The following is a 13281-nucleotide window of genomic DNA, read 5'->3' as shown; positions in this document are numbered from 1 at the left end:
CTTGGGACATTGGGTGAATAAAAGGGTAGTTTTGTATTTTTATTGAAAATATTGGAAATTGGGTACATACTCATATATTGATCAAATGTAAAACCTTATGCATTGATATTTTTGTATATAGAAAGAAAAAAAATGAGAAAAACAAAAGAAAAAGAAAAGAAAAAAATAATATGGAAAAGGAAAAAAAATATAGAAAAAAGAAAGAAATAAAAAGGGGACAAAATGCCCCAAAGTGAAGCTCAATAAGAATCAATGCATAAGTGTTGTGAAATGAAAAGAAAATGCATGAGTATGTGAAAAAGTGAGGAATGGGTAGTTAGATTAGTACTTAATTGTATAGATCATTATATAGGTTAGGTGGAAAAGTTTAAGTTAATCAAAGATTCAAATCCTAAAGTCCACTAGCCATATATGATCCTACCTTGACCCTAGCCCCATTACAACCTAAAGAAAAGACCTCATGATACATGTATGCATGCATTGAATAATTGTTGATTGTTAGAAGATAAACAAATCTTGGAAAGCATGATTAGGGGAGAATTGAGAGAATCAACCCCAAACACCGAGCGACTAGAGTGCAAACACTCCCGGTGAGGGTTCGATGCTCAATTCCTTGATTCCCGGCTTTCATGAGCGTTATTCTTGCAAGTCTATGTGAACTTCATGATTATACTTCAATTGGTAGGATTCATGAATCAGTATATGATCTTAACCCCTACTTGTGCATGTATGTCTTGGAGAATGATTTATTTTTAACCAAGTAGGTAGAATCACTTTGCATTTAGTTGCATGCATATAGTTTATTTACATTGAATAAATGTTGATCCCTTTGCTTTCTCTTGGCTTAAGCATGAGGACATGCTTGGTTTAAGTGTGGGGAGGTTGACAAACCCCATTTGTAGGGTTTATCTTGTACTAATTTTAGGGGATTTTATAACCTTTTACCCACATTTATGCAATGAAATAGCATGGTTTTGTATATTCTCCTTTAATTGTGCTTAAGAGTGAAAACATGCTTCTTAGGTCTTAAAATAGCTAAATCTAATTCTCCTTGATTCCATTAGATGCCTTGATATGTTTGTTAAGTGATTTAAGGTTTAGGAGGCAAAGATTGGATCAAGGGAATGAAGAAAGAAGCATGAAAAGTTGGAGAACTCATGAAGAAATGAAAGAACCGGAAAGCTGTCAAGCCGACCTCATCGCACTTAAATGACCATAACTTGAGCTACAGAGGTCCAAATGATGCGGTTCCAGTTGGGTTAGAAAGCTAACATACGGGGCTTCGAAATGATATAAGTTTTGCCATAGTTGCTACAAGTATGGTGGCGCGCACGCGCATAGTACGCGCACGCGCCGTTGCTGCCACCTGGTTCACTTAAAGCAAAACGTGGCCAGCAAATTCTAAAGCCTTGTGGGCACAATCCAACTCATTTCTGATGGTATTTAAGTCGAGTATTGAAGGGGAATCAATATATTTTTAGGTACTTTTGATCATTAGTCATAGTTTAGTAGTTAGAAGTAGTTTCTAGAGAGAGAAGCTCTCACCTCTCTCTAGGATTAGGAATTAGGGTTAGATTAGGATCTCATAGTTCTAGGTTTAATTCAAGTCTCCTTCTACTTCTACCTTCAATTGATGATTGCTACACTTTGGTTCTTCTTTCTATCCCTATCCTCTAGTGTAATTTCTCTTATTTTGTTTCTAGGTTTTGTAATTGAGATATTTTTGTTCTTTTGTTTTCTTAATTGGAGAGATTGCTAATTGGTTTGGAGTGCACTTAAGCTAGTCTTTCCTTGGGAGTTGGCTAGGACTTGTGGCTCAAGTCAATTCATCCACTTGACTTTCCTTCCTTTAGTAAGGGTTAACTAAGTGGTAGCAATGAACAATTCTCATCACAATTGAGAAGGATAACTAGGATAGAACTTCTAGTTCTCATACCTTACCAAGAGCCTTTTATAGTTGTTAGTTTATTTTCATTGCCATTTACTTTCATGTCTCTTATCCAAAACCCCAAAACAACTCAAACCAATAACAAGACACTTCATTACAATTCCTAGGGAGAACGACCCGAGGTTTGAATACTTCGGTTTATAAATTTAGGGGTTTGTTTTAGTGACAAACAACTTTTTGTATGAAAGGATTATTGCTTGGTTTAGAAACTATACTTTACAACGAGATTTCATTAGTGAAATTCTAAACCGTCAAAAATCTATTCATCACTTTCTCCTTCTCCAACTCCTTTTCTTCCCCCCTAAGAGCGGCCACCTCGGCTTGAAGGGCCTCCATAGAACACTGAGTAGTGTTCAAGGGAGTTTTATCCAACTCTTTTAGGAGGGAAGAACAAACCCCAGCAGTCCTTATCCCTTCCCGGATCAAGACTTGGAGATGATTTATGATCGAAGCATCATCCATAGAAATAGAGTTATGAGAAAGGATGTGCCTCTCATTGAAATTCACTCCATCAAATTCAGTGTAACCAATGTTGGAAACACCGAATTCCGAGGTTAGCCTCTTATTGGAACTTGGCTCCGAGAAGGGAGGAATAGGTAGGGTAGGAATTAAAACTGGAGGAGGAGGAGTAGGAGGGACTGGATTTACCGACTTGCCCAGAGAAAAAGAGGAGGTCCCCGAATTAGACTTCTGAGGAGAAGGGGTTGCCGACGTCCCACCTTCTTGTAATTGAGCAACTCGAGCTCGGGCGTTCCTTTTAGCCTCCTGGACTTTCTAGTATGCCTTAGAACCACTTTTTATTTTTTCTACAAGAAAATTAAAGGGACATCAACAAGTAAGTCGGAGGAATAAACAATTATCTACAAAACAAAAATAAAAGCTACCTAACTCGGTTTGGATATAACTCAGATTCCGAGTAGAAATTTTTTGGTGTCAAAGTTTGGAGCCCGTCCCTAAGCCTCTCGAAAAAACTCAACTACAGCCTCATTGACTTCATCTAAATATACCAAATTATATTTCTCGACATGGGTCGTCTCTATCCAGTACAGAGGGAAACAAGACTCATTACTCTCATTTAAAAAGAAGGGATGGTGACCCTCTATAGCTCGAACTTTGAAAAAGAAATTCTTGAAATCAAATAAGGACTCGCCGAAAATAGAAAAGACTTTTTGACCTTGGATGGTTCGAAAGGAGACCCATTGCTATTTATTCTTAGAAGCATCACTGAAAGCTTTGGTGAGATGAAATAAAAAGAAAAATATCCTCAAAGAAATCGAAAAACCTAGCTCGCGACTTACAAGCTGGTAGATCTTTATGAAACCCCAAGAATTGGGGTGGAGTTGGGTAAGAGCAACTTTACAATACGACAGGACTTCTATCTCAAAATCGGAAAAAGAGAACGTCACTCCAAGGCAGGTGAAAAGACAATCATACATGAAAATAAAATCAGGCTCCGAATCTAGAACTCGACCAAAGTAAACTCGATCCTCAGGGTCAGGGGCAACTAACTCATACTTCACCTCATCTTCTCCAGAACTACAAAGCCTATAATGCTTCCGAAACTCATCTACAAAAACATTATCTACTAAAGGAATCTCACAAAAAATAGAGGCATCTACCCTTCTCAACAAGTCCTCAGGAATCTTCGAAGACATTTTGGAAGAAGTTGGACGAGACATATAGAATGGTATACCTATATTACACAAAAAGGAATCATTACTACAAGTTATGAAATAAAAGAAGCTTCTTTCATGAAAAAACAATCAAACAAATATTTTCGAAGAAAGAAGTAATACTATTTCTAAGAAGTCACAGGAATCTTGAAAATTCAAACAACAAAAAATGCAACAGTAGAAGGTAAACCAAAACGGACAACAAGTTGTCTAAACACAAGCATTGGTTTAATAAAGCCACATGCTCAGATAAAGATTTTCAATACAGAAAAAAAACTACACTAACAGAAAAGAAAGCCAACTTTTTATCACAAAAAGACAGAAAGGAGTGGAGGCACAGTGGTGTGACGAAGCATCTCCCCTTTAAGAAAAAGATGAGCATTTGGAAAGCTCCAACACAGGAAAACAAAGGTACTGGAGAAGGCGAAAGAAGTGTGAAAAGTGTACAAAGGAAGAAGAAACGAAAAAGAAGAAAGAAGAAAGAGAGGCGTATTTATAGACCCCAAGGAGCAAAACTGTAAAAACACTCCTCATTTAAAGAATGCATCGTTACCAATGTAACTGCACCCCACTTGTTAATATGAAAAGCCAACGGACACGACGGTTGGCAATCTGAAATCATGTCGGTTTTTTTCATTAAAAAATACGTCAATTTTTCGACTTGAAAGAAGAAGTCTGCATCAAAAGCTCTGACTTAATACTTGACTCCGACTTGAAGTGAGAGCTCAGACTCAAGTAGAGGCACTGTTCACACGCTAGCCCAAACTATAAGGCAGGCCCAAAAAGTGTACAAAAGTCCAAAAGACATTCATTGTACAACCGACCTCTTAAGAGGTCGGATAATAGTGTTAAGATGACAACTCCCTCGAAGGAGTTGTAACTTCCCCTAATGTCTCTTACCCACTTCTAGAAGAGAGATCTCAATAATCTTGATAAATGGACGGTTATTCACCACCAGAAGTGAAACTACTCCAATGATAATTATTGGCTCATTTCCTATAAATACCTTGACACACTCAAGTATACTCAAATTCCAATATATAAAAAATCTGCTTAACTCCTTGCTGACTTAGATATTGGAATGTCTTGCAGGTACCACCCCCACCTTTTCAAACACACAATTCGGACGGCGATTCTCTAACATAGGACAAATTGGAGACCACTCCATTAAACACTTGAACCTTGCATACAAGCCAAAACATCATCCGATTTCAAGTAACCCTCGAAATAAAAATATTAAATGAATAAAAAATCTCCAATTTTTTCATTCACATATAAACATACTCCTGCCCACTATTGTTTTTTCTACATTCCCCACTCGTATTATAGAGTATACACCGTCCATACCTTATTTTCTTGTATTATGAATAGCACCTCTCTATTAATCCCATGCGACTAGTATGTGAAAACAGAAAATTAACCTCATTATATTCTACCCACTAGCTTAATTAAGTAAATAATTCATGACTTAAATTTAACATGTTGTGGTTACTCAAAAAAAAATGCAAAAAAAAAGTGATTTATGTCCACATTATATGAGATTTTTATTAAATTTTGATCAACTTAATTAAATTTAATTGATAAAAACATTTAAAGATATAACAAGGTCATATACATAAATTCTTAAATTCACATTTTATTACTCTTAAATTATTAAAAACAGTTGTTATAAATCTTTTTCTAAATACACATACATTTTTTTATTTAATTTCAAAATACCGAAATAAAAAGATATAGAAATAACCTAAAATACATAGCAAATTTCTAAACTCATAAAAAAATCTGAAAAAACGAAAAACTCTAAACAAAATTAAACTCTAATCACAAATTTTATTATCCTAATTTAATTAATAATTTAATAAATATCTAACAAAATCCTAAATTTACAAAAAAAATATCCAAAAGACATTAAAAATACTATATCATATTCTAATCACAAAATTTATTATACTAATTTAATCAATAATTTTAAAAACAACTTAACCAAAAGACACTAAACTCACATAAAAATCTTAAAAAAATATTCCAAAATTATTTCTGTGGATGACTGCAGGATAATGAAAGCGTGGTGGTAACAAAAAATAGTAATGACGGCGACGATGTCACTATCGTCGACAACAATGACTATGGACGCGAATAGCAGCGACATTTCCAACGACTTCAGCAGTGATTAACAACTCCAACGGTGGTGGCGACAGCAATAACAAAGTCTCCATCGGATGGCGGCAACGCCGGTGGCTTTAGTGGCAACAAGAGATCATGAGAGGAGAGAGAGAAGAGAGAATAAGTTCGGAGAAGTGAAGGGAAGGAGTTTCGCATTTGAAATTAATCCCAATATTACCATTAGATTTATTATTGAAACCTTTTGATGGAAAATTGTTTAAATGTAGCATTTCAATAAAGTAAGTTATCGTTGACGAAATTCGACAATAAATCTATCGGTACTCTTGGTGTCAAAAAATTAATGAGAAAGTATAGGGAATTAATGACCTAAGTGTACAATGTGTACAATGAAGATTTGGAAAATATTAGAGATATGATTATTAGTGTTACATCGTCCTATCAGTGGTTTCAGGACATGGTATTAGAGTTCTAAATCCGGAAAGGTCAAGAATTCGAATTTTGGTGAAGCCAAAATTAGCTTTTTATAACATGAGATTCATTTTATTCATAAACATATATTGTAGCACTTCTCATCATTGGATCTATAATCGGAACATTAAATTGGATGATAAATAATTTTTAAAACCAAATATAACTTGTATTCAACACAAAAATCGATGCTAAATCTAATGATAATAAATACTACTAAATTTAATAATAATTTTGATAGTATTCAACATTTTTTTATAGTTTCAGTACTCAGTGGCATGATTGCTATTTTTCTTTACTTAAACTATAATTCTTGCCCAGGGATGGATCTTTAATCTTTGTTGAAATAAATAAATGTGCCCAAACCTTAGCATTTTAGGTACGAATGATGAAGGAACCTAAAATTTGCTTTTAAGTTGGCATTTGCCGAATGTGTTGTTTATTTGATACCTAACTCTGTCCAATAGGAGCACTTTTAATATGCTTTACATGAGAAAGGAAAATTTGCAGCATAAAAAACTTATGAAATTGAGTGAGAGGCGAAATTAAAGAAGATATAGGTAACGTACTATTGTGGCTAAAATTTTTATATATGAATAATTTTAATGTGAAATATAAAAATATTTAATTATTTTAGTGTTTTATGGTGTTATGATAATAGTATAAAATGTTATTAATGTTTTGTTAAAAAAATATTTTATCTTTAAATAATTTAGTCATCTTTAAAAAATTTACCATTCATAATTTATTATATAAAAAAAATTTAATTTTGTGTAGGAATATTATTAGTATTATTATGAAAGAATTAGTAAATAAATAGATGAATATAAGGGAGGGCGGCTTTAATAAAAGAAGGAAGTAGGGGGAGGCAAGGTATATAAGTAAGTATATATTGATTGAATGCATTGAAGTGAATAATTGAGTTGTGAGATCGATGGCGTCGACTGAACCGGATCTGCCACGTGACTCATGGGTGTGTTCTCTTGCAGAAGAAGAAGCTTCGAATAACAAGGCCATGGAGGAGTTTCTGACCACTGCTGACAAGGCGAGCCTTCAGAAACAGAGGAGGATGATCAAGAACAGAGAGTCTGCGGCCAGATCCAGGGAACGCAAACAAGCTTACACCCTTAGAGTTAGAATGTTTGGTTCTTCAACTTGAGGCTGAGAACACCCGATTATTAGAGGAACAGGCACATATCAAGAGGCAGAGGTACAACCACCTCCTCCACACCATCATTCCAGTTATCCACAAGCGTAAACCAAGACCAATGCTTCGCAGACTCAATTCCCTCCCCTGGTGATTGCTCTTTATCCATTTATTGTACTGCCTCAAATCAATAATCAAATATTATATGTTAACCAAGCAAGCACCTCTTTATTAATAACTTTTGATACGGTGACGTGGCAATAGTGCATGAATATGAAAGACTGAAAGCGGAGTCAATGCCTCTGTCAAGCACTTGACGAATGCTTTGACGTTTTCTCTCTGTGTTTCGCGCCTTGGACCTTAAATATTTGACGACTTCCATAACCAGGTCTTATTCACTCCAGCTGTACCACACTTTAATACCTAATTGATTATGGATTTGCCTGAAAAATATCATTAAAAAACTTGTCTTAACTAATACTTGTCTTAACAAAAACAAAAACAATCAGTATATATAAGTAATTAAGATAATAAAGAACTTGGCCGTCTTCAACGAGCAGAAACAAAATGAATTTGGAGTGCATATCCAGAAAATGCATAAAACCATCATCACCAACGCCTCCAAACCTTCAAATCTTCAACATGTCTCTTCTGGACCAGCTTTCCCCTAACCCTCCGAGACGCCGCCACCATCCACTGCAACGACCAAGGAGCCTTCTTCATCCAATCACGAACCCAAACACCTCTCTCTCAGATCCTCTCCCCCCCTAACTTCGATGTCATCCAGAATCTTCTCCCTACCACCCACTCCGACTCCTTGCTCCTTGTCCGCTTTACCTTGTTCGGTTGCGGCGCCACCGCCATCACCATCTCCCTCACTCACAAGATCGCTGACTTCGCAGCCTTGATCACTCTCCTCAAGGCATGGACCGCCGCCTGCATTGGCGGAGACACCCAGCCGGTGGTCCCCGAACTCGCCATCGGATCTGCTCTCTTCCCTCCGAGAGAGATTCTTCCCGCCGGGATGTCAGCCTCCGTGAAGATCGCGGCGGAGAAGTTCACGACGAGGAGGCTGATTTTCGAGTCTTGGAAGGTAGAAGAGCTGAAGAAGAGGGTGAAAAGCGAGCTTCAGTTTGAGGCGTCGAGGGTTGAGGTGGTGCTTGGTCTCATTTGGAGATGCGCATTGTTAACTTCAAAACGTAAAACGCCTTCAACCTTGTTCCAGGCAGTGAACCTGCGACGACGAATGGAACCTCCGATTCCAGAGACGGCGTTGGGGAACTTGGTGTGGGCGTTTGCAGTGACTGTGGAGGAGGAGTGCGAGGTAGAGTTGCAGGTGGTAGTAAAGAAGATGAGGGATTGTTTGAAGGAATTCATGGAGAGGAAAGGCGAAAGGTTGAATAATTCAGAAGGTAGGTGTGAGGTGGTGATGGAGGATTTGAAGGAGAGGGGTGAGATGTTGAAGAAGAGTGGTAGTGTGGTGTATAAGTGTTCGAGTTGGTGCAAGGTTGGATCATCACTGTATGAGGTTGATTTTGGGTGGGGGAAGCCGCTTTGGATGTGCAGCGTCAACAACATAGTGAGTAACACCGTTGCTTTGATGGATACAAGGGATGGGCATGGCGTCGAAGCTTTTGTCACCTTGGATCATCAACACATGGATTCCTTTCAACAATCTCAGGAACTCCTTCACTATGCTTTGCTTAATCCCCCTCTTCTGTAATCATGCCTCTATCCCAAGTTTAAAATAAAATCAGGGACAAATTAAAGATGTTATTTTTGTAGCGAGTAATTTTAGTGTATATCTAATATAATTATAAAAAGAATTACATACGTAAAATAAAGATTGAATTTTAAAATTTTAAGCCGCCGAAATTTTGATATTGTATTATCATATTATGATACTATTTTTTTTCACAAATTTCAAGAAAATAAGGCCAATACAATCATATTTGGTTTATTTTTAAATGCTTTTTATTAAGTTAGAAGCCTCGTTAATTAAATAAATTTTAATTTTTTATTTATTATATTCTATATTAATAATTTAAATTTATAACTTATAATTTAAAATCTAGAATTTACAATTTAGTGATATATTTTAATATTGTAATTTTTTATGTTTTTTAAAATAATAAAAAATATATAAATCAAAGGGTCTAATTTTTGTATTTTAAAATTTTTAATTTTTTAATATAAATCGGGTGGTTCGATTTTTGTATCTCTCATAAATCGAATTAATGGTTCAATTTATATACTTCTACAAATTAAATGATCTAATTTTTATATTTCTCTAATTAAATAGTTCTATATTTGAGAATAATATCCTAACAATCCATATTTTTTAAAAAATACCATGATCACTTCAATATCAAAAATAAAAAATTCGTAAAATTTATAGTTTATAATTTATAATTTATATTTAGAGTTTAAAGTTTAAAATTTAAAATTTAATATTTAGATTTTAGAATTTAAAAAATTAGATAAAAATATGCATTTACCTTAATTAAATATTCATCAGCTTTAACCTTTAATTATTGTTTGTCAATTTCTCATAAAGTTTGGTAGTATTAGTTACTTAGTTACCACCTTACACCATGATTGATTATTTTATTAATTCGCACAAGCAAAAGTTCAACACTAACGGAAGATATACTTGGAAAATAGACAAAAAGTTGATTATTTCACGCGTAACTTTCTTCTTCATCTTCAGCGTTAGGTAATAAAGCAAGTACTGGGGGAGCACAACACTTACTAAACGTATTTTACACATATTTTTAAGAGCCATGCTAGAGGTGCAATGGCTTATTTATATAATTTATAAGATGAGTTATTGAGTTATAAAATAAATATCTTTATATTATTTAGAATAATTATTCGAGTACTAGAGATAATAAACATTTTTCATTCACCAACGATGGAACTTTTGACCTTTCGGATCTAGAGTTCTAATACTATGTCACGATACTACTCATCCCAAAAATTTCAATTGATGAAAAAAGATAATACTAATAATTATATCTCTAATACTCTCTAAACCTCCATTATACACATTGTACAAATATTTCATTATCTCCGTATTTTTCCTATTTTTAAACTTTGCATAATTAATCTTCTTGACTGCTAATAACATTTTATATGTGGTACATGTAAAGTCTGCATGGAACATGATGTGAGAGTGTGAGGTGTCGTATTAAAAGCGTTGAATTTTCATCTTCCTCAGGTAAGCAAAATGTGAAGCGGTTACTTAATTGATGTGGCGCCGGAGCATATTAAAAGCGTTGAGTTTTCATCTCCTTAGCTTCTGACGTCAACCATACATAGTTTGTTAATGCCAATGCATGCATGGAGTTTTAATTTCTATTTTTAGAAGCTATTCATAACGTCATTCTTGTACATATCTCTGTTAAAAGATATTAACAACTAATTCCTTTTATTGTTAATGAGTTATAGTTCAAATGGCATAACCTCTTCATATTCAATTAAGAGGTTGCGGATTCACTACACCACATCCGGCAGATAGCAGCGGTTATGAATAGGATTAGCAGCGGTTTTTAACTGCTGCCAAACGGATAGCAGCGGTTGATAAAACCGCTGAAAGATAGTGTGCGGCTAAACCTTTAACAGCGGTTATTAGTAACCGCTGGAACAACTGCTGTTAAATGGTATTTTGTAGCAGAATTATTTTGTAGCGGTTTCATCCGCTACTAAATTGACTAAATATGATTTTAGGGAGATTGCAGCGGTTGTCAACCGCTGCAAAATGCCATACGTTTACTAACCCTGTTATCAATATAGCAGCGGATTTAAAACCGCTGCCAAATGTCGAATAACACTTTTTTAAAAAAAAAAAACAGAATTTATAATAAAATATGACAACTCTCTTATTTTTTATATGTTCATCCACCCAACTGTGTTAATTTATTAAAATAACCAACAGCCAATCTAAAAACAACATACAAAATAAAATCTAACTAAATAAATGCAAAGGTGAATCATTATAACGATAATTTGCATCCACTGAGTCCATTACTGTAAACTACAAATAAAGTCAACAAAATAAAAAACTACAAATAAATATCTCAAAAGTCATTACGAAAGACCAATAATAAAAGAGTCTTCCGATTCCAACACTGATAAGTCAAATCAAGAGTGTCCACACATCATCTTGCATGGGATGAGGTTGGTGCACTTCTCAAATAATCCAAACCCGCAGCTATTTCAGGTGGCAAATTACCTCCTTGTTGCTGGATTACGTATGTCAACAAATCTCCCATTGTCTGTATTTTTGCCTTCCCTTCAGCTGCCTCTGTCTCCATTCTCTGTCTCTTTGCCTCTGCTGCTGCTGCTGCTGCTGCCCTGAGTTCTGCTGCCTCCGCCTTGAGTTCTGCTGCCTCCGCCTTGAGTTTCACAATCTCCATCTGATACTCCTCAATCTGTACACCGTAGTCCGACTGCTCTGGAATGTTACGAAAACACCGACTCGGACATGTACCAATACCGAGTCCACGAACTCTTCCTGGGTGCTCCTTTCCAAGCACTTGTGCAAGGGAATCATTCTGTGAAAATTCCTTGCTAGAGGGGTCTTGGCTCTCAACAAGTTCAATTGCTTCCTACAAATATGTGAGGTCCGGATTTACACTAATCTAAATTCAATTATAGTAATTACAAAGGGAAATTTGAAAAAGTAATGAACATGATTTACCCCAACCAAACGCGCTTGTTCATTCATATACTTTCCATTCCTTTTTTTATGACTCATGGTCCATCCCTCTCCTCTCCCAATAGGCCTTCCCAATCGTTGCTCCTATAACAATCATCAACACACATTTGTATTAAACACAACACTGTATTACCAGAAACACGTCAATATTGTTGAACTGACGTTAATTTAATTACTTCTTCGTGTCTCTTTCTTGCCATCGTTTTAGAACCTCCGGTATGTGTGTATTGTTGCTTTGAACGATTAACGGCATTTTTTCTACACTTATCCTGCACACAAAACAAAACAGATATAAATTACTACACTGTTAATGATTTTATAAATCAACCTTGAGCGTACAACTTAAGAAAAAATAATAATGATTAGGTGATGAACTTTTGAAGTTAGTTCTTCGTCATAAACCTTATGGAACAAATGATTTCTTGAATTCCTCCAGCAGTTTCCTATTCTTTGTAAAATTCCCCGCTTTATCCACCCTCTTTTATCGTCCTCATAGTGGAAGACTCGCTACAAGTTGTTCAAATCAAAAGACAACATATAATAATTAACCACCTCAAAAAGACTTATGTATTATCAAAAGACATACTTTATGAAAACAACAATTCTCGACAACAAAATTCACAGAATTCAACGGCAAGAAACCCAACATACACTATCCTTCTCTAATTTACCAGACTAAAACAAATAAAATAGAAAATCAATTGTGTATCCACCTACTAACGGAGAGTTGCTGTACAAAAAATAAACAGCATCCCCATTGAAAGGAAACAATGAAATAATCTCTCAAGAAAAATTTAAAACCACAAACATTACCTTAACCTGGTCATACGCATGCTCCTTGGAAGCCTTGCTCATTGTCTTCCAACTCTTTGCACAAATTGGTAATTGTTGAAAATCAGATCCCAATGTCCCCAAGAAACCGCTCAACAAGCCCGCTGCCTGACCAACTTGTTGCAACTCTCTGTTATGGTGTAGAACGATCTTCTTTCCAGGATGAAGTGCTAATGCCTCCCTAACAGTCAGCTCCATAGAAGAGATCATACCATTTTCTAACAGCAATGAACAAACTTCAAATGTTAGTTTACTAAGAGAATATAATGCACGGAGAAGAATCATTACATTTACAAAGAAGCAAGCATCAGAATAATACCTATGACATCAACAACCCAATAATCAGTGTCCTTTTTTTTGCAGTTTATAT

General features: G+C 35.4%; 1 protein-coding gene across 1 annotated transcript; it reads left to right on the top strand.

Annotated features, from left to right (window-relative positions):
* The first annotated feature begins 7874 nt into the window (after nt 1-7874).
* LOC107468496 (BAHD acyltransferase At5g47980-like) lies at nt 7875-9131 on the top strand. The gene is given in 2 exon segments (XM_052254929.1): nt 7875-8031; nt 8033-9131. Coding segments are annotated over 2 exon segments (1155 nt in total). The 5' UTR covers nt 7875-7927; the 3' UTR covers nt 9084-9131.
* The last annotated feature ends 4150 nt before the right edge of the window (nt 9132-13281 follow it).

Source organism: Arachis duranensis, chromosome 10 (genome assembly GCF_000817695.3).
Source record: "Arachis duranensis cultivar V14167 chromosome 10, aradu.V14167.gnm2.J7QH, whole genome shotgun sequence".
Classification (NCBI taxonomy): Eukaryota; Viridiplantae; Streptophyta; class Magnoliopsida; order Fabales; family Fabaceae; genus Arachis; species Arachis duranensis.
This window is presented reverse-complemented; position numbering and strand designations above follow the sequence as displayed.